Here is a 26,726-nt window from a genome sequence, read left to right as displayed (position 1 = left end):
AAGTCCTTGGTACAAGATTAGCATAAGCATGCCCATGTCAGGGCAAGACTCAGGTATAAGATTAGCATAGGCAAACACCTCTGAAGGCCCATCACCCAAAGTACAATAGAACTTCCTTTGCATGTCTGGCCCCTTGGCAAGTTTGGTGATGGGATTAGGCTTTCCTTGGCCCAGCTCAGCAATTGTCACCCCTGGACACTTCCTGGAGTCCTTTTTCAAGGGGAAAATAGCTTTGGAATGGAGGAAACTGGCAAAGGAGTTGATTTTATATTATTTTTAAAGCTAGGTACCGTATTTTTCGCTCTATAAGATGCACCAGACCACAAGACGCACCTAGTTTTTGGAGGAGGAAAACAAGAAAAAAAGTATTCTGAATCTCAGAAGCCAGAACAGCAAGAGGGATCGCTGCGCAGTGAAAGTAGCAATCCCTCTTGCTGTTCTGGCTTCTGTGAGAGCTGTGCAGCCTGCATTCACTCCATAAGACCCACACACATTTCCCCTTACTTTTTAGGAGGGAAAAAGTGAGTCTTATAAAGCAAAAAATACGGTAACTTCCCTGAGCTGTCAAGTTGAAAGGATACATTCAGGCATAATATCTGTAACATTTAATAACTTTAAAGATGTGCCCCCTAATTTCCTTAACATAAGAAATCTATATGTGGGACAAGAAGCTACAGTTAGAACTAGATATGGAACAACTGATTGGTTCAAAATTGGGAAAGAGTAAAACAAGGCTGTATATTGCTCCCCGCTTATTTAACTTATATGCGGAATTCAACATGCGAAAGGCTGGAGTGGATTAATCCCAAGCCAGAATTAAGATTGCCAGAAGAAATATCAACAACCTCAGATATGCAGATGACACAACCTTGATGGCAGAAAGCGAGGAGGAATTAACCTCTTAATGAGGGTGAAAGAGGAGACCGCAAAATATGGTCTGAAGCTCAACATCAAAAAACCAAAGATCATGGCCACTGGTCCCATCACCTCCTGGCAAATAGAAGGGGAAGAAATGGAGGCAGTGAGAGATTTTACTTTCTTGGGCTCCATGATCACTGCAGATGGTGACAGCAGTCACGAAATTAAAAAGCGCCTGCTTCTTGGGAGAAAAGCAATGACAAACCTAGACAGCATCTTAAAAAGCAGAGACATCACCTTGCCAACAAAGGTCCGTAAAGTTAAAGCTATGGTTTTCCCAGTAGTGGGGTATGCAAGTGAGAGCGGGACGATAAAGAAGGCTGATCGCCGAAGAATTGATGCTTTTGAATTATGGTTCTGGAGGAGACTCTTGAGAGTCCCATGGACTGCAAGAAGATCAAACCTCTCCATTCTTAAGGAGATCAGCCCTGAGTGCTCACTGGAAGGAAACATGCTGAAGCTGAGGTTTCAATATTTTGGCCACCTCAGGAGAAGAGAAGGCTCCCTGGAAAAAGTTGTTGATGTTGCAGCCCCAGGTAGAGTGTGTTAAAGTAACAGCTGCGAAATGTGGCACCAGACTGCTTTCTTTTGACACCAAGGGTCCTCTTCTGGGGCTGAAAGCATTGACATGGTTTGATTTTGTCAGTATTGCAAGGAAGCATAGAAGGAAAGGTAAAAAACACCTATGCAGTTTATTAATGTATCTGTGGTTTTCCCCCTGTGTGAGTTCGTTGATGTCTTCTAAGTGTTCCACTTTCACTGAACCTCTTTCCACATTCCATACATTTAAATGGTTTTTCCCCTGTGTGAGTTCGTTGGTGTACTCTAAGTTCTCCACTTCGACTGTAGCTCTTTCCACATTCAATACATTTAAATGGTTTCTCCCCTGTGTGAATTCGTTGGTGTATTCTAAGTGATCCACTATCACTGAAGCTCTTTCCACATTCCATACATTTAAATGGTTTTTCCCCTGTGTGAGTTTGTTGGTGTACTCTAAGTTCTCCACTTCGACTGAAGCTCTTTCCACATTCCATACATTTAAATGGTTTCTCCCCTGTGTGAATTCGTTGGTGTACTCTAAGTTCTCCACTTCGACCGTAGCTCTTTCCACATTCCATACATTTAAATGGTTTCTCCCCTGTGTGAATTCGTTGGTGTATTCTAAGTTCTCCACTTCGACTGAAGCTCTTTCCACAATCCACACATTCAAATGGTTTCTCCCCTGTGTGAGTTCGTTGATGTATTCTAAGTTCTCCACTTCGACTGTAGCTCTTTCCACATTCCATACATTTATATGGTTTCTCCCCTGTGTGAGTTCGTTGGTGTATTCTAAGTGTCCCACTTCGACTGAAGCTCTTTCCACAATCCACACATTCAAATGGTTTCTCCCCTGTGTGAGTTCGTTGATGTATTCTAAGTTTTCCACTTTCACTGAAGCTCTTTCCACAATCCACACATTTAAATGGTTTCTCCCCTGTGTGAGTTCGTTGGTGTATTCTAAGTGATCCACTATAAATGAAGCTCTTTCCACATTCCATACATTTAAATGGTTTTTCCCCCGTATGAGTTCGTTGGTGTATTCTAAGGCCTCCACTTTGACTGTAGCTCTTTCCACATTCAATACATTTAAATGGTTTCTCCCCTGTGTGAGTTCGTTGGTGTATTCTAAGTGATCCACTATCACTGAAGCTCTTTCTACATTCTATGCATTTAAATGGTTTTCCCCCTGTGTGAGTTTGTTGGTGTATTATAAGTTTCCCAGTGGTACTGAAGCTCTTTTCACATTCAATACATTCAAATGGTTTCTCCCCTGTGTGAGTACGTTGGTGTATTCTAAGTGCTTGACTATGACTAAAGCTCGTTCCACACTTCATACATTCAAATAGTTTCTCTCCTTTTTGAGTTTGTTCTTGTATCCGCAGTTTCTTTGTTCTTCCCAATGAATTGACAGGTGGCTCCATAGAATTCTGACTTTCATCTTCCTCACCTGTTTGGGAGTCTGGGAGGGGAAAAAAAACCTGTTAGACTTTCAAGAAAGACAAAAAGGGAACTGAACAGATGAAATATTGCAATATATTGGAACCTAAGAAGAGCCTGCTGGATCAGGCAAAGGCCCACCTAGTCCAGCATCCTCTTCTCACAGAGGCCAACCAGATGCCTGTGGGAAACCGGCAAGCAGGACTGGAGCACAAGAGTCTTCTCTGCCTTAATGTGCTTTCCAGAAACTAGTATTAAGAAGGATTATTGCCTAGACTGCGAGGGCAGAGCAGGGACATCAGTCTTATCCTTTTCTTCAAGATATCCAAGTTGCTGGCCATCACTGTCTCCTGTAGGATGGATTCCATAGATGAACTACGCTTCTGTTTATTCATCTTTTGCAGCCCTTAAAGGCTGATAAATGTATTATGGCCTAAGCTTTTGTGGGCTGCAGTGTGACAAAGTGGACTCTTGACCAGGAAAGCTGGTGCCACTATAAACCTCTGAGTCTCTTTGTTGGCTTTGTGTACTTATTTTGAAATTTGCACCAAGGTTGTACCACAGTATCTCCATGGAAGCTTAGGGACGGACAAAATTACAGGGTGTCAGCTCCGTGAATCTCAAGCCTCTCGTGCCTCCGATGACAGAGCCTGAGGATGCAAGAGATGGGATTCAGTTGGAATGTGAAGCAGGGGAGGAGCAGCCAAGCTGCAGCAGGAGCAAAGAACAAAGAGCAGGAAGAGGGGGTGCCGGGGGGGGGCACAGACTGTTATCTCCAGTTTGAGGTCTGACACAGAGACCCCGAAATAGCCTGTCCAAAAAATCGTAGGCTCAAGAGAATCTGCGAGAAGAGGGGAAAAGAAAGCAAAAGTGGGGGCTTCTTTGCTGGAGGACTCGGCAACTGCAAGCTGGGATGAACAGGCCGAGGACTGAGCTCCACAGTGATTTATGAGTTTGAGCAATAAACCTGACATAATTACTACTGGAGTTGTCTCGCGTCTGTGCAGGAGAACCAAGCCATTACAAAGGGGCGCTAAAAATTATTATCCCACTCACTCACTCTCACAAACAACCCCAGTCTCTAAGATTTACACAATTTGCTTATAATACCAGACACTGTTGGACTTTATATGCCCAATCCTAAGTGTAGAGCCTCCAGTCACAGGAATTCTGTATCATGATAACGGGTCCTTTGTCCCTTAAGCCCACCAAACTGGGGAGGTGCATGCATTTATTGTGTTTTGATGCTGGTAGAATGTATCATTCTGACCCTGTCTATAAAAAATAAGAGTAATAGAAACAATTTAAATACATTAATCATAAATAATTATGGGAAGCATATCCATTCCCCTTCATCCGTTTTTCAGGATTGTTGTGCAACATCATTATCATCAATTATTCCCACCGTGGAAATAACAGCTAAGATTTCAAAGCCTGGAGGAAGAAAATCTTTCCCCGCTACTTTAGGAAAAGGATTCAAGAAAAAAAGAGCTGCTTCTGAGAAGGCCTCACCCCTTCCTTCTTCCTGTCAGAAACTTCCTTCCATTTGTCTCCTCTCCATCTTTTCCTTTTTCTCCCTCCACCATCCATCTATCCCTCTCCCCATCTCCTCTCCCCTGGAACTCACCAGATTTCTCCAAGGGTCCTGGGAGGGAATGCTCAGAGGTTGTGGGGAGGGATGCGGGAGACAGCCTGACCAGGTCAACCGTCCATCTTCCTCCTTCCATCCTGGCCAGGCTTGCAGGTTCAGCTTCTTGAGGAGCACAGAATCCAGAGCAAGTTGCAGCTTCCTGGGAGGGAGGGAAGAAGAAGAAGCCAAGGGAGTCTGAGAGCCCCTGCAGGGATTCTCCTGCCCAAGACATCCTGCTGCCCCTGGAGAAGCCCCAATTGGGGACCCCCTTCCCAATAGCGCCCTCCCATTTTCAAACACCTTTGGCAATTCCTTTCACCTGCCTATCCCACCTCCCTTCCTAAGGCTGGCATGGTATGCACATTAGTGGCCTGAGAGGAGATCCCTTGGAACTTAAGAGTTAATCTGCAAAGGACTGCTCTGAATACATGGGTGGCCCTTGCATGGAGAAGAAGGAAGCCCCTTGCTTGCATCTGGACCCCCTGGGAGAGGCGGGGATCCGCCCACTGCTCCCTCTGCCCTCGCTGCCTCCTCCTCTGTCCTCCTGCCCTGCAAACACCCTTTGCTCTTGTTCCTCAGGGGAGAGAGGCGGCTGATGGAAAGAGCCTTCAAACCCATCCCTTTCCTCCTCTGCTCCCCCTCCTGTCCTTTTGGAAAACAGGAGCTTTGGTCAGGAGTAAACAACTTAGATGTTCGCAAGATAAGCACTTTAGAGCATTGCTTGCTCCTACCATGTGTGAGTCTGTCTGCGTTTGGACCTAGTGGACAACATACATATTTACACCACGTGATTCCTTAAAGAGGGCAATTTTTTAAAACTGAAGGCCATTTCTACAAAATGGAAGACTTCCAAAGGCAGCCTTTTACAAGGAAATTGTTGATAGTTTTTATTTTGTTGGAAGCTACCCAGATGGGCTGAGGCAACCCAGTCAGATAGGCAGGATGCAAATAATAATAATAATAATAATAATAATAATTGCTTCCTAAGCCTGTCCTACGACGCGGGTGGCGCTGTGGGTTAAACCACAGAGCCTAGGACTTGCTGATAAGAAGGTTGGCGGTTCGAATCCCCGCAAGGGGGTGAGCTCCCGTTGCTCAGTCCCTGCTCCTGTCAACCTAGCAGTTCGATAGCACGTCAAAGTGCAAGTAGATAAATAGGTACCGCTCCAGCGGGAAGGTAAACGGCGTTTCTGTGCGCTGCTCTGGTTCGCAAGAAGCGGCTTAGTCATGCTGGCCACATGACCCGGAAGGTGTACGCCGGCTCCCTCGGCCAATAAAGCAAGATCAGCGCCTCAACCCCAGAGTCGGTGATGACTGGACCTAATGGTCAGGGGTCCCTTTACCTTTTTAAGCCTGTCCTGCTAGGCATGCTGATCAGAGACTCTGTCCAAACAGCCCCTTTGAACGCAACAGGGCTTCCTATTTTTACTATTTTTACAGTGGGAACAGTCAAACCAAGAAGCCACTGATCAGCCAGAGCTTCCTGTTTTGACCAAGCACAGTTTGAAGTTAGCTTAATATCCCAGCTTATTCCAAAGCTGGCAGCCGTAGTTTCTTGGTTTGGGCAAAATGGAAAGTTTGTTAGTTATGCCTCATAAGAGAGTGCCTGGTTTCATCACAGTTCACCCTCAGGGCCGGCCCAATCATGAGGTAAGCTGGGACAATTAGGTCAGGAGGCAGATGCAGGGAGATACGGGACCAGCACGTTCCCAGCTCCCCTGTTTGTTAGCCTTGCTGCCAGTGCAGGACCACAGCTGGTAAATTTGTACAGCTACCCATTTAGAAAGTTTGGTCTAGCAAGCCTTTTTAAAGTGGATTAGAGAGAAAGTGCAGGGAGGAGGAATATTCACCACCATAGCTAAACAGAACCTCCATGTCGAGAGGCAGTGGACCTGTGACATCCAGGTCCTGGAAACCCAGGTGAGAGGAGGGCACTTACCTTTCCCAGAAGCCCCTCAGTGTCTGGGAGCAGGGTCTGGTCTGTCCCCCCTGCTCTTCCACTGGGCCACTGACTGGCATCTGCAACTCCCCTGAAGGAGAGGACACCATCCCCGGAGTGGGGAGGACTGGGAGCCTGTGGGGTTTCCCACTTTGAACGAGGGGGCTGCATCGTCTTCAGGAAATCCTGCTTCTGGGCCTCCCAGTGCTGCTGCGGCTGCCCCTCCTCTGGCTCCTGCTTAATCTGACATAAATCTGCCCGAGGCAGAAGATCCCTGATGGTCCCAACTTGGCCGGCAGGAGGTTTCTTTCCTTTGCACTCCAGTCTCTCCCTTTGAATGGGTCTCCTGGGTCCCTGCTCTTCCATTTTTTTGCCACCCCGCTGGAAAAGAAATAAACACAAAGTAAAATAAAACCCAAGAATAAAAACAAAAGCACATTTTTTAACCATTAGCCAGTTTTTGAAATATATTATTACTCTTTCTATTTCTAATGTTCAGGATGTGAATGACAATCTTTATGTCACCCAAATGACTCCACCCAGAGACAAGGGGAAGTTATCCAAAGACTGGGGGAAACGGTTTATGGAATTACAAATAATATTTTTTGGGGGGGGGAGGGGACCAAGGCAGTGGGAGGGAAATCCAAAAACAACCCAGTGAGAGGACTGAGCATGTTCAGTGGACAGGGAATGCTGATCCAGGCTGCAACTTCTAGCATGTTGGAAAGGCAGCAACAGATCTTTGTATATGATTAAGGCTGCGACAGGCCCACCTAACACTTAAAGTACATGGCTTCACCCAAGAAATCCTGCGAGCTGCATTTTGCAGACACAACCTGCAACGAGATTTCCCTTTAATTGCTTTGAGAATTTTTCCCTTAAGAATATGAAGCAGTATATAAATGAAATGAGTAATAATCTGAACATGAATAGCTAATTTCAAATTTGCATTCCTCAGTCTTTTACAATACTGTCTTCAACGTATTTATTATCATTAATTCATTTCCATATGCCACACTTCTTAAGAATCCTCCTTTCCTCTCCATTCTCAAAACTGTCACCCACTTCAACCCTCAGCCTTCATCTCAAAACTCTGCTGCCTTACTAAGGTGGAAATAAAACCTTTAATGAAACAGGTTTAAGCCTCTCTCACTGATTTACACGCAGACACAAGAGGTCACTAACTTTGATAGCTTGGGAAAAGATCAGATGCGTTCTCCGGGAAATAGATCTATTAGATGTTTTATTAGCCTTGACAGAACAACAGAACCTCCATGTGTAGGCAGAGTGTACCTTGATGTGAGGAAGACAAAAGAAGCCATTTCGTTGCTAAATTAATCTGATGGACATCATTGCCAGAAGATGCGGTGATGGTGGCGGCAAAGAGAGCTTTAGAAGGCGATCAGACCAATTCACAAATGAGGACGGTAGGTTTATCAATGACACTGGCAGAGGAAGGGGGGCAGGAGTAGTGGCCTGCAAAGGGTGTCAGGGGGCTGCAGAGTGAGAGGGACACCTCCCTGCTGCACTGCTCTTCCTTCTCCCCCCCTGCCTCCCCTTCCCTCTCCGCCGTGGGGAGGACCGTGAAAGAGGACGGGGCTCCCTGCTGAGGACAGGGAGAGGCAAAAGCCCCAGCTACGCCGCTGATCCGTGAGCGACTATATGCATTGTCCATCGCGAAGCAGCAGCTGCCTTGGACCCCTCATTCTGCCCCTTAAGCTCAGGACTGAAGGGAGCAGCTCCCCAGGGTCTCCGGCAGGGTCCGTGCCAGCCTGAGCCAGAGATGTTTGCCCCTGTGCCCTCCTGCAGATGCCCTGCCCCTCAGCTGCGCCCCTTCCCCTTCCTGCCCGGTTGGGGGGCGCCCTGCAGCCTCTGGCTCCACTCGGGGCCTGATCCTGCCAGGCCCACGTGCTCTGCACCTCGGACTCCTCGCTCCGTCCCTGCACCGGAATCCGGCTCCTCTCCGGGGAAACTCGCCAGGCCACGGGCCGCTGCTCCTCCGCTCTCCTCGGCGGGGGACAGGAAAGTGCAGCCGCTCTCGAGTCCCCCTGGCTGGCCCCGTTTCCTGCCTCTCTGAGCATCGGAGCTCGCTGGCTGTGGGTTGGGCCCTGGGAGGCTGCGAGGCTGGATGCGCCCCCTTGCAAGGCGAGGGCTGCGAGACCGCCCTGCTGCTTCCCCTGCCCTCGAATTTGCAGCCCGCTGCTTCTGATCCTGGAGGTTCTGCTCTTAGCTGTCGGGGCAAATCGATTAGCCCGATGAGATCTGGTCCATTCCTAGCTCTGGAGCAGCAGGGAACAAGGTTTTTGCACCCTTCTCTAGGGATGTTCACACGCCGCCATCTGTGTCCCCGTGTACACAAATCACTGAGTTGTGTTATTGTCTTAACTCAGTCAGTAGAGCGTGAGGTGTTTTATCTCAAGGTTTTGAGTTCGAGTCCCATGTAAGAAAAAGCGGAAATAAAGTGTAATGTTACCTTGAAATTGTGTACACAATAGTCCGATGGTTTTTAGAGAAACCCAAAAACTTCCCCTTTCTATACCCTTTCGTTGTCATCAAGCAGTTGGTCCCTTACCTTTCCCACCCCGACCTGGCCACAGTGATCCATGCGACGGTCACCTCCAGGCATGACTACTGTAATTCGCTCTACGCAGGGCTTCCCTTGAAGCTGTCCCAGAAACTCCAGCGGGTGCAGAATGCCGCAGCGAGGCTCCTCATGGGGTCTTTGCCATGGGAGCATATTCACCCAGTGCTTTTCCAGCTGCACTGGCTCCTGGTGGAGTACAGGGTCAGATTTAAGGTGCTGCTTTTGACCTTTAAAGCCCTTCACGGCCTAGGACCCTCGTACCTACGGGACCGCCTCTCCCGGTATGCCCCACAGAGAGCCTCAAGGTCCATAAATAGCAACACCCTAGTGGTCCTGGGCCCTAAGGAAGTTAGATTAGCCTCAACCAGAGCCCAGGGCCTTTTCAGCTCTGGCTCCGGCCTGGTGGAACGCTCTGCCTCATGAGACCAGGGCCCTGCAGGATCTGCTTTCTTTCCGCAGGGCCTGTAAGACAGAGTTGTTCCGCCTGGCCTTTGGCTTGGAGCCAAATTGATTCCCTCCCTCCCTCTCTTTCTTTTTTCTTTTCCTTTCTCTTCCTGCGATGAGGCTACATTTTAATATTTTAATGTTTCAATATTCTAATGTATTTTAATTTTGTTTTTAAGTTGTAATCATTCAACTTGTTTTTATTATTGCTTGTTAGCCGCCCTGAGCCCAGCCTTGGCTGGGGAGGGCGGGGTATAAATAATAATAATAATAATAATAATAATAATAATAATAATAATTCTGTAATAAGTGGGTTTTGTTTGGAAAGCTGTCTCTCAACATTTATTAGAACATTGGAATGTACCTGGCATTTTATAATCTCTTCAGTATGTTGCACAAATAAGTCTCCTTGCGATCAGTATGCCGTCCCTGGTTTCCAAATCCTCTACAGGAAATCTTCCTGAAATACCATTTCATGAAGCTGGGATGATGCCACCCAGCTGCCTGAATGCCTAGCAGCTGGAGGAGGCAGTCCAGTTCCCAGCTCTGCTGGCCTAGGTCATGTGATCACTTAGCTCCAGCAACAGATGCCAGGGCTGGGCTCTGTTATCTTTCCATACCCTCCAACATCTCTCTGATGAAAATAGGGGTGTCCTGTTCCATAATGATAATTTTACTATTTATACCCCACACATCTTATTAGGTTGCCCCAGCCACTCCAGGCAGCTACCAACATATATAAAAACATAAGAAAACATTCTTAAAGTTTCCTATACAGGATTATATTCAGACAGCTTGGGGGTTGGATAGCCCCATACCCTCTGGCATCAAGTCAGAAACTGACGACAGCTTCTGTAAATCAGGGACATCCCTGGAAGATAGTGACACTTGGAGGGTCTGTCTTTCCCTGCTTTTTCCTTTGCTGCCTCTGGTCTCCTGCCTCCATTCAGCAGAGGAGGGAGCCTTCATATGGAGAAGGATCGGGGCCAACAGGGCATAGCTGGTGCCTTCAGATGACTGCAGTGAAGGGAGAACCATTTGGGGGAACAGATTGTTGCAATTTTGGAAAAGGATGGAAAGAGCATGGCTACATCGTGGTTTGGTTCTTCAGGTACTTGTTGTTCAAGTTGTTCCATGGAATTCCTGATCTGGACCTTGTGTGGGAAATGAGTTCTCTCCATCACAAGAATAATTTTTTGGAACCTTTACTGCACAACAGTCTTAAACAGTCTTACAATAAGATGTACATGATAATGTAGCAGATTGCAAACAATGTTCAGTTCTTTATGTAATCCTGTGAACTGTCCTCTCTCTGGTCCCAGAGGGAGATCCTAAGCTTCTTCATCATTGCAGAACTTATTTGCAACTGCTGCTGCTTCTCCTAGCCATCTCCAACAAGCACCCATTGACTTCTCAAGTTTAAGCTTCCTTCTGTTAGAGCTCTACAGCTTCTGTTTCCAGCGATGAGTTATTAGGAAAGATACCAGCCTCCTCTGATGCTTTTGTCAGAGTGGAACCTCTTGCCTAAAAGGTTCCACTCTTTCTTCTTCTATGTTTGCTTCATATGCCACAATGTTCTCTCTCTTTTTCTCAAATGCTCCAGGTGACCACAAATGAGTGTCTAAAGAGAAACCAAAAGCTCAGAGTTGGGATGGGGGGGGGGCCTGAATATCAGGTTGCCTTGTAGTGCCTGGGGGCCCTGCTATTAGATTTGTATCTCGTAAGTGTTGTAGGAGCTTTTTGTTTTTTTAGCTGTATATTTAAAAAACAAGGCTCTCATAAGATATTTCATTCTTTTGTTATTCTGACATTGCATTGTACAGGAGCACGTTTGCACAGCTGTTAAAAATAGTGATTTTTTAATATGAAAAAAGAAGAAAAATGCATTCTAAAGGGTTTCTTTAGAAGCAGAACAAGCATTTTATTTTATTTTAAATAACAGAGGGATGAGGCCCAATTCTTAGTGCTCATCCCAGGTTAAAGATTAGCAGCCACACCCTCACAAAAAGCTATGAAAGGATTTTCTTAGCAAGTGTCAAGGTGAATTCCTACCTTGTATTCCTGGGCTGCCTCTTCCTTGAGAACCACAGTTCTCACTAATAAGGGAGTCCTATGCTGCCTAGAGCCAGCCCTGGTCAGCAATGTGTCTGCAGCTCTTTGAGCCAGTTGAACTTTCTGAGCACTTTTCAAAGGCAGCCCCATGTTGAGCGTGTTACAGTGACCCCTACACAATGGGGCACCAGACTGCCTCTTTGGGGGGGGGGGTAATTATCTGTTCTAAACGTGTGTGTGTGTGTAGTTTAAATTCTCTGAATGCTTGTTTTTTGAAAAGGGGCTCTTCGGGTCATGAAGCAATGCCTTTCAACTCAGCTGCATAACATTGATTGCGCCCTCACACTGCTCCTTCTGGTGCGGGGATTTTGATCCAGAGAAGGAGCAGATGGGGAAAGGTTAAGCAGTATTCCCCCCTCCCCCGGGGTCACCCTTAGGTGTGCTCAGCCTTCACCTGCTTCATGACTCCTGCAGGAAAGTCATGAAGCAGGAGCTGCAGGAAACAGGAAGTGGTCCATCCACCGCCCAGGACATCTCATCATCACAGACAGACCTAGTCTCCTGCTGGGGAGTCAAGAGTGGCCCTGGGATGGCAGAGAGAGGAGGGGAATGGGCCAGGGACAAAAGGATGGTAGGCTCTAGATGCTCCCTTGGACCCCTTCCTTGACACCAAGGGGAGCTCCTCTTCTGGGGCTAAAAGCATTGCCGTGGAGGTTTCATTTTTGTCATGATTGCAAGGAAAGAAGGGAAGGTAAAACCACCACCAACCACACACAAACACAAAGAACTGAATGAAAATAGCCCTGTTCTGAGCGATTAGCTTCTGGAGAGCATAATGTGGGGTTTAGCTGTGATGCTCACCTGCCTTCCTGGAGGAGTCTTTTCTTGGGGTCAGGGAGCTGAGGAGCAACATGAAGTTCCCAGGTTACATTTCCTTCTGGTCAGCTATTCCAGCTCTTGTCTCCTCCCCATTTCTTTATGGAGGGGCAAAGGCTATGCACTTTGTATAGATGCAACTATAACCAACAACTGGTGTCTTCTGGGTGCACTGAGCTCCCCCCCCTTCCGCCTTCTCTCCTTCAGATATAATACAGATTCCATCCGCATCCTTTCCCCACCCTCCAGAAGGCAAATATATCCGATTGTTTATTTAGGACATCATTATATTGTATGAAATATCTTTTCTTTTTTTTAACAGATATTTATTAGAATTTTGCAAAATGAAAAAAGAAAAAACAAAAAAAAAAACAAAAAAAAAATAGATAGAGAACAATTCCATCTTTCCATCACTTTCTTTCATTTGCTTATTTCCCGGACGTCCTCACACTTCCCTTTTTGTATTCCAGTTCAATTTGTTAGTTCAGCAAATCCTTCCCCTCTTTGTTTATCCTAATCTTTAATCTTGAAATAATGTGTAACATTAACTTTTGACTGTTAATACCCCGTTTTTTTCATACTCCTTATAGCGTTATAGCTACAAACCACATAAGTTTCATCCAACATCATTTTAACATTCATTAATTTTACAATATTTCTGTAAGTAATCTTTAAATTTCTTCCAATCTTCTTCCACCGACTCTTCTCCCTGGTCTCGGATTCTGCCGGTCATTTATATTGTATGAAATATCGTCTTGTTTCTCTGATGGGTAGACTTTTCATGAGCAGTGATAAATATGACATTACTTGGTTACTGAACAACAGCTTCTATGCTGTCAACATGAGCTTTGTCTGAGGTTCCAGACATACCCATTTCATTCAAGAAAGATGCAGAAAATACTTTTCCTTTTTGATTCTGGGCACTTGACTTCTCCCATCCTGCTACCATCATGGCAGACATTTGGGGGTGAGATCCAGGGCCCCCTCAGCAGCAGCAGCAACAGGTGGAGGCCCCACAAACATTTGTCACATTTTGAAGGGTTTTTTTTTATTAAAAACAAACAAAAGGCTTTTCCTTAGCCTCTCATAGCCCTGAAGTTAGCTCTTGAAAAAGAGAGGGTTGTCAAATAGCATGGCCTCCAAGAATGAAAACAAACACTTCCAAATTCTTTTTTGCACACCCAGAGACAGGGGTCAGCAACCTTTTAAAGTTGAGGGCCGGATCGCTATCCTCAAACCTTGCAGCAAGACGGAGCATGCGTGCGCATACACAATCTCTCATTACTACACGATCCAAAGATTGCACCAAAAAACAATTATAAAGTTCCAGAGGTCCCAGTTCTGCACTGCAGCATATCTGTTCCGTTCTGAGACACCCTCCCAGGGTTCTGGGGTATGCAAAGCCTTGTTTCCCTGTTTTTAACTCCATTACCAAAAGCTTCTCCCCCTCCAAGATGGGAAAGCGGAGAACACGTATCCTTCTGCAGCGAGGGGGAGAGGCTTTCGGTAGCAGAGTTAAAAACAGGGAAACAAGGCTTCATACACCTCAGAACCCTGGGAGGGTGTCTCAGAACGGAACCACTCGCTGCAGCAGCAGGAGCAGTGAGCCAGTTGAGGGCCGGAGAGGGGCTGCCTTAAATGGCAGCCATCGAGTAATCACGCTGGCACAAACAAAGCCCAGGCCCTAGGCTCTAGGAGGAGGGAGGGAGGAGGAAAGAACTCTGCAACCAATCAGAGGGAAACAATGCTGCTGGCACCAATCATAGGCTAGCCCCCTTCCTCTGAAGGGTGGGGGAGAAGCCAGAAGGAGGGAGGGAGGGGTGCCGCTGTCAGGAAGAGAGGAAAAAATGGTCCAGCCCAAACTATATGAATCAGAACCATGAGGCGATTTCTGGACCATCTGCGGGCCGGATCCGAACCCCATTTGGGCCGGAACTAGCCCGCGGCCCTTAGGTTGTGGACCTCTGTTCAGAGACTTGACAGCCATCTTCACTTCACTCCTCAGTCCCTTTCATTAATCTCCCCTAGCCGTAATTCTTTCACACATTCCTTTAAAACTTTTCTGTGAACTAAGAAACACAAAAAAACACCCTCACTGGTCACCTTCCACAGATCAAAAGCCAATGCAGAAAATATTTAATAAAAACAGCTCAAAACAGGAACACAGGAGCACAGAAAAAAGGAGATGAGTTTTAAAAGCAATACCACATGGACCTTTCATTCAGCTGGAAAATGCTATCAGTAAAAAGGTCTTCAATAGATTATGCAAAGTTCAAGTAATGAGTGCCTGGAATGCTGATCTACAAGATAAGGGCAGCCCATCATTTTGACAGTGAAAGGCGGACCTGAAAACTCAACTGGAACTCAAGTGGAACGAAGCGTGGAAGGCATTTATTCTGGTAGTGAAGAACTTTTTTGGCAACAATAAGGCCAGAAACTACGCAGAACTTGTCAACAACATGCTGACTGCTTTCAGAAACCTGGGCTGCAACATGAGTGTCAAGATGCACTACCTATTTTCACATTATGGACCGGTTTCCTGGTAACCTGGGTTCAATGAGTGACGAGCAGGGGGAGAGATTCCATCAGGACATGAAAAAGATGGAGACCAGGTATCAGGGTTGCTGGGACGCAGTCATGATGGCTGACTACTGTTGGACTCTGAAGAGAGACCTCCCTGCTGCTGAGCATTCCTGGAGTTCCAAGAAATGGAAGTTCAAGCCCTGAAGTTTGAAAAATGGTGAAGCAACATGCAATTTACATGTACTGCCAACCTAGCAGTTCAAAAGCACCCCCGGGTGCAAGTAGATAAATAGGGACCGCTTACTAGCGGGAAGGTAAACCGCGTTTCTGTGTGCGGCTCTGGCTCGCCACAGCAGCTTCGTCACGCTGGCCATGTGACCCGGAAGTGTCTGTGGACTGCGCTGGCTCCCAGCCTATAGAGTGAGATGAGCGCACAATCCTAGAGTCTGTCAAGACTGGCCCGTACGGGCAGGGGTACCTTTACCTTTTTACCTTTATCAATGCCCACCATTCAGTTTACACTAATCGATGTTTCTATCAGGTAATCAATATATGTTGTTGGAAAAACATTTTTATCTCTTAAAAACATATTTAGGATGATATGTGTTGACAAAAATCAGCTGATAATGCCACAAAAATGTAATTGATTTTGTCACAAGATCTGATTTTTTTCAAATCAACATAGCACAAAAACCTGACCTGATGGAGAGAAACGGATGCCATTTCCTGATTCAGCAGTGCAAAACACCCTAAATCAGTTGTAGAAATCTAGACAACATTCAAAAAGTAAAAAATTGTTGCCCAGTGTAATTGTTAGGGCAAATGAGGACAAGGAAACAGGCATAAAACATCCGAATAAAATACAAGATTAAACACAGATAATGGATGGATAAAAAACTAATAATTAAAACAGATGAGAGCTAAAAACCAACAAAGACTCACAGATAACACAACTATAAGAGGCTACAGAGTAGAAGCCTCTTAAATAGAGGACACTCACAACGTTGAAAACTGCTGTGCAAATATGGTTAAAACAGACAGTTAAAACAATATACAACACTAAATTTAGAAACAATGTACAACAATAAACTGTCCCAGGGAGTTGACTCAGAATCACCCATGGAACCGTGTTTGGGGTCTTTCATGCTGGACTATTTTGAGTTGGGCGATGGTCTGCGCCTACAGATCTGTAGACAGAATCTGGCGACCATCCAGGTCATCTTCTGATCTTTGCCCAACAGCAAAAGGTCAAATTTTTGCTTTTGCGGGAGGTCGGTGAGCCTCGCCAGTAGGGGATCCATGATCTTACTATGTGCCTCTTTATAAAAGGGACATCTAAAGAAAAAGTGTTCTGGGCTTCCTATCTCTCCCAATGGATAGGTGCAAAGTCTCTGAGCATACGGGACCCTTCTAAAGGCTCCATCCAGGACCGGCGAGGGAAGAGCTGAGCTTCTGGCGAGTGTAAAGGCCCTTCTTGCATCCCTAGATACGAGAAAGAAGAGATATGCTGCCAGTGCGGCTATATATCTCTCGATTTCTCCAATTCTATAGTTGGGGCACCTCGCACAGTCCTGCTGTCCCTCAGTGTCTAATATTCTTTGCCTGACCGTAGCTTTTGCCTGGCCCAAGCCCAGACTTAGAAGGGCTTGAAGGGCAAACCCCAATTTCCGGAGGGTGTTCAGGACTGCAGTCTGCCAGCCCAACTGGAATTGGTCTCAGAGGATCAATGGGGCTATCCCTCGGGGGAGCAGGTTCAATGTCAGCCATTTGTAAATTGATGTTAGGCAGATGCTAGCCTCCACTCTCATCATCCCCGTTTCCAATCTAACCCATGCGTTTGAGACACATCTGGGGACCTGGAAGAGAGCTCTAAGAAGTCTGGATTGAACTCTCTCAAGTGGGGAGAAGCAGAGGAAGGCGGGTCCAAAAAGGAACCATAGAGGAGTTGTGCCAAAGTTTTGGCCTTGTATAATTTTAGAGCTGCGGGGACAAAGAAGCCCCCTTGTGCTCTGAAGAATTTAAGGATACAATTTGCGTTTTTCCCCACTGAACTCCCGGTGGAGTTTATGTGTAATTTGTTGGTTCCTGAGGCCTGTACCATCATTCCTAGATACTTGTAGTTTGTGACTTGTTCTAATTTATGGCCTTGGAGTTCCCAGCCTCTAAGCTTTGGTTTTTCCCCAAAAGCGAGTATCTTGGTCTTTTGATAGTTGATTTTGAGACGTTCAGATTCACAGTATGCTGCGAGCTTTCTTAGTGCTCTTTTGAGTCCAATGGGGGTTCTAGATAGAATTACCGCATCATTGGCATATAGCAGGACCGAAATATGCTGATTTGCAAGCTTCGGGGGGGGGGGTGTGGAGTTCTGAGTCATTGAGTGCAGATACTAAGTTATTTAGATAGAAATCAAATAGTAGAGGGGCCAATAGGCACCCTTGCCTGACTCCTTTGAAGGTTTTTATTGGGTCCGTTAGGTGTCCTAGGCAGCAGCACCTGACTCTAAGAGCCATGTTTGCGTGCAGTGCCTGAACTAGGAGCAGGAGCCTTCTATCTATATTGGTACCCTGTAGTCTGTCCCAGAGTCTGGTTCTGGAGACTGTGTCAAATGCTGCTTTTAGGTCGACGAAGGCCACGTATAGTGAGGCCTGCCCTCCTGATTTGTATTTGTCGATGAGATGTTGTAACGTTAGACAATGATCTATCATGGACCTTCCGGGTCTGAAGCCCGCTTGTTCTATTGCCAGAATATCTTCATTCTCTAGCCATTCTGTAAACTTATTAAGGAGGTGCTTTGAGTAGAGTTTACTAATCATACTTAATAAGCTAATCGGCCTATAATTTGCTGGGTCCCCTCTGTTGCCCTTTTTATAGATTGGGACTATTATGGCTGTTCCCCATTCCCTTGGGATGCGGCCAGTGTCATCTATGTAAGTGAAGAGGTTGGCTAAGAAAGGTGCCCACCAATCCACCTGTGCTTTTATCACTTCTGGTGTAATGCCGTATGAGCCTGGGGCTTTGACCGTTTTCAGTTGGTTTATATATGATTTCACTTCAGTTATTGAAACTGGAGGCCATTTAGCCAGTTGTTCTATATTATAATTCCGTAGTGGAGGTCCAGCATCCTCGTACAAAGATTGGAAGAATGAGACCCAAAGGCTAGGGGGAATTTGTGAGGTTAAGGGGGGGAAAGCTTTATGGGTGCCAGAAACTACCAGTTTCCAGAATAGTGTCTGATCTTTTGCTTTTGCCGCACTAATTAATTCCAGCCGACATTTTCTGGTATAGGCATTCTTTTGGTGCAGTATTAAGTCTTTATACTCTTTTTTTAGGGCTCGGACAGCAAGATAGGCTTGATATCTGATAGAATTTTCAGCTGTCAGGGCAGCTTTGTAAGCATTTTGCAGGGCTTTCTTTGCCTCAAAGCAGGAATACCCTGTAATTTTCATCGTGTGTGTGTGTTAGCTGATGTCTTCTAAGGTGTTCATTTTTACTGAAGCTCTTTCCACACTCCATACATTTAAATGGCTTCTCCCCTGTGTGAGTTCGTTGGTGTATTCTAAGTGTTCCACTGTGACTGAAGCTCTTACCGCACTCCATACATTTAAATGGTTTCTCCCCCGTGTGAGTTCGTTGGTGTATTCTAAGTGGCCCACTTTCACTGAAGCTCTTACCGCACTCCATACATTTAAATGGCTTCTCACCCGTGTGAGTTCGTTGGTGTATTCTAAGTGGCCCACTTTCACTGAAGCTCTTACCGCACTCCATACATTTATATGGTTTCTCACCCGTGTGAGTTCGTTGATGTATTCTAAGATGTCCACTTTGACTGAAGCTCTTACCGCACTCCATACATTTAAATGGTTTCTCACCCGTGTGAGTTCGTTGATGTATTCTAAGATGTCCACTTTGACTGAAGCTCTTACCGCACTCCATACATTTAAATGGTTTCTCCCCTGTGTGAGTTCGTTGATGTATTCTAAGTTTCCCACTTTCACTGAAGATCTTTCTACATTCAATGCATTTAAATGGTTTCTCCCCCGTGTGAGTTCGTTGATGTATTGTAAGTTCTCCATTCGTACTGAAGCTCTTACCGCACTCCATACAATTAAATGGTTTCTCCCCTGTGTGAGTTCGTTGGTGTATTCTAAGTTTCTCACTTTCACTGAAGCTCTTACCGCACTCCATACATTTAAATGGTTTCTCACCCGTGTGAGTTCGTTGATGTATTCTAAGATATCCACTTTGACTGAAGCTCTTACCGCACTCCATACATTTAAATGGTTTCTCCCCCGTGTGAGTTCGTTGATGTATTCTAAGTTTCCCACTTTCACTGAAGATCTTTCTACATTCAATACATTTAAATGGTTTCTCCCCCGTGTGAGTTCGTTGATGTATTCTAAGTGTTCCACTGTGAGTGTAGCTCTTACCGCATTCCATACATTTAAATCGTTTCTCCCCTGTGTGAGTTCGCTGATGACTTGTAAGTGCTCCATTCGTACTGAAGCTCTTTTCACACTCCATACATTTAAATGGTTTCTCACCCGTGTGAGTTCGTTGATGTCTTCTAAGATTTCCACTTTGACTGAAGCTCTTACCGCACTCCATACATTTAAATGGTTTCTCACCCGTGTGAGTTCGTTGATGTATTCTAAGTGCTTGACTATGACTAAAGCTCGTTCCACACTTCATACATTCAAATAGTTTCTCTCCTTTGTGAGTTTGTTGTTGTATCCTCAGTTTCTTTATTCTTCCCAATAAATTCACATGTGGCTCCATAGAATTCTGACCTTCATCTTCCTCACCTGTTTGGGAGTCTGGGAGGAAAGAGAATCCTGTTAGACTTTCAGGAAAGACAAAAAAGGAATTGAACACCTGTCAATCCCAATCTGCACCTTCTCTCATTTTCACACAGTCTCCATTCTCCACTGTCCTCTCTATGTTCCAAATTTTTTGGAAAGCAGATGAGATAATGGCAAGAGCAACACATGATCACTGCATTCACACTTAATAAAGCACCATCATTTTATAATACAAATCTATGGTGGAATTGGCTTATTAGACACATTTGTGTATTTTTCCTTTTCAAGTGAGGAAATGATCTCAGGCTCAAGTAACAGTGTTTCCATTGTGAAATAAGTAAAACTTAGGTGCTACATGTAATTGTAAAAATATTGCAATATATTGGAACCTAAGAAGAGTCTTCTGGATCAGGCAAAGGCCCACCTAGTCCAGCATCCTCTTCTCACAGAAGCCAACCAGATGCCTGTGGGAAACCGGCAAGCAGGATTGGAGCACAAGAGTCTTCTCTGCCTTCCTGTGCTTTCCAGAAACTAGTATCAAGAAGCATTATTGCCTAGGACCGCGAGGGCAGAGCAGAGACGTCAGTCTTATCCTTTTTTTTCAAGCTATCCAAGTTGCTCGCCATCACTGTTTCCTGTAGGATGGAAGTCCATAGATGAACTATGCATCTGTTTTTTCATCTTTTGCAGCCCTTAAAAGCTGATAAAGGTATTATGGCCTAGGCTTTTGTGGGCTGCAGTCTGACAAAGTGGAATTTTGAGTAGGATATGTGGTGCCACAGGGACGTGGGGACAGGTGAGGCTGCTGATCCCTTATTTTCAAATCTGAAAGTTGACAGCTATGAACCAGCATGTTTAGACATTCCAACCCCAGTGCTGGGGTGGGGAAAAATAAGAGCACAAGAAGACCCTGCTGAATTAGCAATGAGATCTATGAGAAAAGACCCTACTGATTGTTCTTTAGAAATGCTCTTTAAAGAGTAGCCAGTGGGGTCATTTATCTCCAGATCAGGACTTCCATCCCATCTTAGCACTGTGCTGATTCCTGCTGAGATTGGAGTTAAAGGATCTCTCTAAGGGCTCTTTAAGGGACACGGGTGGCGCTGTGGAATAAACCACAGAGCCACGGCTTGCCGATCAGAAGGTCGGTGGTTCGAATCCCCGCAACGGGGTGAGCGCCCGTTGCTTGGTCCTAGCTCCTGCCAACCTAGCAGTTCGAAAGCACATCAAAGTTCAAGTAGATAAATAGGTACCGTTCCGGCGGGAAGGTAAACGGCGTTTCCGTGCGCTGCTCTGGTTCGCCAGAAGTAGCTTACCCATGCTGGCCACATGACCTGGAAGCTGTACGCCGGCTCCCTCAGCCAGTTAAGCGAGATGAGCGCTGCAACCCCAGAGTCAGTCACGACTGGACCTAATGGTCAGGGGTCCCTTTACCTTTACCTGGTGCCACTATAAACTTCTGAGTCTCTTTGTTGGCTTTGTGTACTTAATTTGAAATTTGTGCCAAGGTTGTACCACAGTATCTCCATAGAAGCTTAGGGATGGACAAAATTACAAGGGTGCTATAAATTATTATCCCACTCATTCACTCTCACAAACAACCCCAGTCTGTAAGATTGGCAAGCTTACACAATTTGCTTATAATACCAGACACTCTTGTACTTTATATGTCCAATCCTAAGTGTAGAGCCTCCAGCCACAGGAATTGTGTATCATGATAATGGGTCCTTTGTCCCTTAAGCCCACCAAACTGGGGAGGTGCATGCATTTAAAGTGTGAGATGCTGTCTATAAAAGCCTGACCCTGTCTATAAAAAATAAAGGTAATAGAAATAATTTAAATATATGAATTATAAATAACTATGGGAAGCATATAAGCATATACATCCAAGATTTCAAAGCCTGGAGGAAGAAAATCTGCCCCCACTACTTTAGGAAAAGGATTCAAGGAACAAAGAGCTGCTTTGGAGAAGGCCTCACCCCTTCCTTCTTCCTGTCAGGAACTTCCTTCCATTTGTCTCCTCTCCATCTTTTCCTCTTTCTCCCTCCACCATCCATCTATCCCTGTCCCCATCTCCTCTCCCCTGGAACTCACCAGATTTCTCCAAGGGTCCTGGGAGGGTATGCTCAGAGGTTGTGGGGAGGGATGCGGGAGACAGCCTGACCAGGTCAACTGTCCATCTTCCTCCTTCCATCCTGGCCAGGGTTGCAGGTTCAGTCTCAGCCAGGTTTGCAGGTTCAGCTTCCTGAGGAGCGCAGAATCCAGAGCAAGTTGCAGCTTCCTGGGAGGGAGGGAAGAAGAAGCCAAGGGAGTCTGAGAGCCCCTGCAGGGATTCTCCTGCCCAAGACATTCTGCTGCCCCTGGAGAAGCCCCAATTGGGCACCCCTTCCCCAAGAGTCCCCACCCATTTTGAAACACCTTTGGCAATTCCTTTCACCTCCCTGTCCCACCTCCCTTCCTAAGGCTGGCATGGTATGCACATTAGTGGCCTGAGAGTAGGTCCCTTGGAATTTAAGAGTTAATCTGCAAAGGACTGCTCTGAATACATGGGTGGCCCTTGCATGGAGAAGAAGGAAGCCCCTTGCTTGCATCAGGACCCCCTGGGAGAGGCGGGGGATCCGCCCACTGCTCCCTCTGTCCTCCCTGACTCCTCCTCTGTTGTTCTGCCCTGCAAACACCCTTTGCTCTTGTTGCTCAGGGGAGAGAGGCGACTGGTGGAAAGAGCCTTCAAACCCATCCCTTTCCTCCTCTGCTCCCCCTCCTGTCCTTTTGGAAAACAGGAGCTTTGGTCAGGAGTAAACAACCTAGATGGCAAGTTTGCAAGATAAGCACTTTAGAGCACTGCTTGCTCCTACTATGTATGTGTCTGTGTGTGTTTGGACGTAGAGGACAACATACATGTTTACACCAAGTGATTCCTTAAAGAGGGCAATTCTTTAAAACCGAAGGCCATTTCTACAAAATGGAAGACTTCCAATGGCAGCCTTTTACAAGGAAATTTTTGATGGTTTTTATTTTGTTGGAAGCTACCCAGATGGGCAGAGGCAACCCAGTCAGATAGGCAGGATGCAAATAATAATAATAATAATAATAATAATAATAATAATAATAATAATAATAATAATTGATTCCTAAGCCTGTCCTGGGACACGAATGGCGCTGTGAGGTAAACCACAGAGCCTAGGACTTGCCGATCAGAAGGTTGGCGGTTCGAATCCCCACGACGGGGTGAGCTCCCGTTGCTCGGTCCCTGCTCCTGCCAACCTAGCAGTTCGAAAGCACGTCAAAGTGCAAGTAGATAAATAGGTACAGCTCTGGCAGGAAGATAAAGGGCGTTCCCATGCACTGCTCTGGTTCGCAAGAAGTGGCTTAGACATGCTGGCCACATGAACCGGAAGCTGTACGCTGGCTCCCTCAGCCAATAAAGCGAGATGAGCGCCACAACCCCAGAGTCGGTCACGACTGGACCTAATGGTCAGGGGTCCCTTTACCTTTTTAAGCCTGTTCTGCTAGGCATGCTGATCAGAGACTCTGTCCAAACAACCCCTTCAAATGCAACAGGGCTTCCTATTTTTCCTGCTATCAGTGGGAACAGTCAAACCAGAAAGCCACTGATCAACCAGAGTCTGGTTTCATCACAGTTCACCCTCAGGGCCAGCCAAATCATGAGGTAAGCTGGAACACTTAGGTCAGGAGGCAGATGCAGGGAGAAATGGGACAAGCACATTCGCAGCTCCCCTGTTTGTTAGCCTTGCTGCCAGTGCAGGACCACAGCTGGTAAATTTGTACAGCTACCCATTTAGAAAGTTTGGTCTAGCAAGCCTTTTTAAAGTGGATTAGAGAGAAAGTGCAGGGAGGAGGAATATTCACCACCAAAGCTAAACAGAACCTCAAAGTCTAGAGGCAGTGGACCTGTGACCTCCAGGTACTGGAAACCCAGGTGAGAGGAGGGCACTTACCTTTCCCAGAAGCCCCTCAGTGTCTGGGAGCAGGGTCTGGTCTGTCCCCCCTGCTCTCCCACTGGGCCACTGACTGGCATCTGCAGCTCCCCTGAAGGAGAGAACACCATCCCCGGAGTGGGGAGAACTGGGAGCCTGTGGGGTTTCCCACCCTGAACGAGGGGGCTGCATTGTCTTCAGGAAATCCTGCTTCTGGGCATCCCAGTGCTGCTGCGGCTGCCCCTCCTCTGGCTCCTGCTTAATCTGACATAAATCTGCCCGAGGCAGAATATCCCTGATGGTCCCAACTTGGCCGGTAGGAGGTTTCTTTCCTTTACACTCCAGTCTCTCCCTTTGAATGGGTCTCCTCGGTCCCGGCTCTTCCATTTTTACACCACCCTGCTAGAAAAGAAATAAACACAAAGTAAAATAAAACCCAAGAATAAAAACAAAAGCACATTTTTTAACCATTAGCCAGTTTTTGAAATATATTATTACTCTTTCTATTTCTGATGTTCAGGATGTGAATGACAATCATTATGTCACCCAAATGACTCCACCCAGGGACGAGGGGAAGTTATCCAAAGACTGGGGGAAACATCAAGGTTTATGGAAGTACAAATAATATTTGGGGGGGGGGGGGGGCGGGAACCAAGGCAGTGGAAGAAAATCAGTGAGAGGACTGAGCATGTTCAGTGGACAGGGAATGCTGATCCTGGCTGCAACTTCTAGCATGTTGGAAAGGCAGCAACAGATCTTTGTATATGATTAAGGCTGCGACAGACCCACCTAACATTGAAAGTACAGTGGTGCCCCGCAAGACGAATGCCTCGCAAGACGAAAAACTCGCTAGTTTGTAAAAGACGAAAGGGTTTTTCGCTTTTTGAGGTGCTTCGCAAGACGAATTTCCCTATGGGCTTGCTTCTCAAGATGAAAACGTCTTGCGAGTTCTTGCGAGTTTGTTTCCTTTTTCTTAAAGCCGCTAATAGCCGCTAAGCCGCTAATAGCAATGCTTGGCAAGACGAAAAAACCGCAAGACGAAGAGACTCGCGGAACGGATTAATTTCGTCTTGCGAGGCACCACTGTACATGGCTTCACCCAAGAAATCCTGCGAGCTGCAGTTTGTTAGGGGTGTTGAGAACTTTAGCAACCCACTCCAAAATATTTTATATTTGATGGTCACAAACTCTCTTGACTGAAGACATTCTAACTTGCAGTCCATTGGCTGCATATGGCTTGCCAAGCCGCAGGGTGTGTCCTGCTAGTCCTGCCGTTTCCATCTCCTGATCTGATCATCAGATGAAGATCTCTGTCTGTTCTGGAGAGAAAGATGCCTAAGGGCCCTTAGAGAGATATTTTAAACTCCAATTTCACCACAAAGCAGCACAGTGCTGAAATGGGGTAAAAGCCCTGCTCTGGAAATAAATGATCCCTCTGGCTGCTCTTTAAAGAGGATTTCTAAAGAACAATCTGAAGGGTCTTTTTTCCACAGATCTCCTTGCTAATTCAGCAGGGTCTTCTTGTGCTCTTATTTCTCCTCCAGCCCAGCACTGGGATTGGAAGGTCTAAACATGCTGATTGTGTTTGCAAGACTTGTATGTATGCTAGATGGCATGTCTGGTGAGTTTGTGCAGCACCTCTGGCGTGTGTGCATGTGACTTTATGGTCTGCATCTCTTTTCTGTGTGCGCATGCATGTGCATACATTGGCCACAAAGTTCACTTGAATGTGGCCTCCAGAATCAATGCAGCTTTAAGCCCATAAATATTTCGTCCCTCCTGCTCTATCAGAAAGAACAATCAAATCTAAGACTATCAGGAGGAGAGAACTCCTGAATCTACAGATTTAATGTTCTCAACATCCTATGGACACAAACTGCAATGAGATTTCACTTTAATTGCTTTGAGATTCTTTCCCTTAAAAATATGAAGGAGTATAGAAATGAAAGGAGTAATAATCTGAACATGAATAGCTAATTTCAATCTCGCCTTCCTCAGTCTTCTACAATACTGTCTTCAATGTATTTATTATCATTAATTCATTTCCATATGCCACACTTCTTAAAAATCCTCCTTTCCTCTGCATTCTCAAAACTGGCACTCACTTCAACCCTCAGCCTTCATCTGAAAACTCAGCTGTGTTACTGAAGAAAGAGGAAGATAAAACGTTTAACAAAACAGGGATAAGGCTCTCTCACTTATTTACACGCAGACACAAGAGGTCACTAGCTTTGACAGCTTGGGAAAATATCCTATGCATTCTCCGGGGAATAGCTCTATTAGCTGTTTTATTAGCCTTGACAGATCAACAGAACCTCCATGTGTAGGCACAGTGTACCTTGATCTGGGGCTGACAAAAGAAGCCATTTCCTTACCAAATGAATCTGATGGACATCATTGCCACAAGATGTGGTAATGGTGGTGGCAAAGAGAGCTTTCAAAGCCGATCAGACTAATTCACCAAGGAGGGCGATAGGTTTATCAATGGCACTGGCAGAGGAGGGGGGGCAGGAGTAGTGGCCTGCAAAGGGTGTCAGGGGGCTGCAGGGTGAGAGGGACACCTCCCTGTTGCCCTGCTCTTCCATTCCCCCCTGCCGCCCCTTCCCTCTCCGCTGGTGGGAGAGCGTGAGCTTGTGCCTGTGCTGCGGCCCCAGGAACCCACTCATCGCCCTTGCAGCCCCCGCAGGGAGGCAGAAGCAGGCGAGAGGGAAGGACAGTCGGGGCGGAGGGAGGACGGGGCTCCCTGGTGAGGGACAGGGAGAGGGGCGAAAGACTCAGTGACCGCCCCGGGAGGCAAAAGCCCCAACGACGCCGCTGATCATCGGACGACTATATGCATCGTCCATCGCGAAGCAGCAGCTGCCTTGGACCCCTCATTCTGCCCCTTGAGCTCAGGACTGAAGGGAGCAGCTCCCCAGGGTCTCCGGCAGGGTCCGTGCCAGCCTGAGCCAGAGATGTTTGCCCCTGTGCCCTCCTGCAGATGCCCTGCCCCTCAGCTGCGCCCCTTCCCCTTCCTGCCCGGTTGGGGGGCTCCCTGCAGCCTCTG

General features: G+C 46.4%; 2 protein-coding genes and 2 long non-coding RNA genes across 4 annotated transcripts in view; 2 read left to right on the top strand and 2 right to left on the bottom strand.

Moving 5' to 3' along the window:
- Nucleotides 1–26,726, top strand: part of LOC114592429 (tripartite motif-containing protein 10-like) — a 647,260-nt gene that overhangs the window by 113,046 nt on the left and 507,488 nt on the right. The window lies entirely within an intron of this gene.
- LOC144326614 (uncharacterized) overlaps nt 1–26,726 on the top strand; it is a 94,232-nt gene that overhangs the window by 40,722 nt on the left and 26,784 nt on the right. The window lies entirely within an intron of this gene.
- LOC114592386 (uncharacterized) overlaps nt 1,473–26,726 on the bottom strand; it is an 85,722-nt gene continuing 60,468 nt past the window's right edge. Inside the window, exons 5-6 of the mRNA XM_077923001.1 lie at nt 18,411–19,660; nt 1,473–2,662 (exon numbers count right to left, since the gene is read on the bottom strand). Of these exons, the coding sequence (XP_077779127.1) occupies nt 1,614–2,662; nt 18,411–19,660 (2,299 nt within the window). The 3' untranslated portion in view covers nt 1,473–1,613. The remainder of the gene's footprint in view (nt 2,663–18,410; nt 19,661–26,726) is intronic.
- Nucleotides 7,703–8,472, bottom strand: LOC144326612 (uncharacterized). The gene is made up of 2 exons (XR_013391629.1): nt 8,384–8,472; nt 7,703–7,909 (listed from the first exon to the last, which is right to left on the bottom strand). It is a non-coding gene; the product is annotated as an uncharacterized LOC144326612 (long non-coding RNA).

This window comes from Podarcis muralis, chromosome 2 (assembly GCF_964188315.1).
Source record: "Podarcis muralis chromosome 2, rPodMur119.hap1.1, whole genome shotgun sequence".
NCBI lineage: Eukaryota > Metazoa > Chordata > Lepidosauria > Squamata > Lacertidae > Podarcis > Podarcis muralis.
The sequence above is the reverse complement of the archived record's forward strand: the minus strand, read 5'-3'. Positions and strand labels throughout refer to the sequence as shown.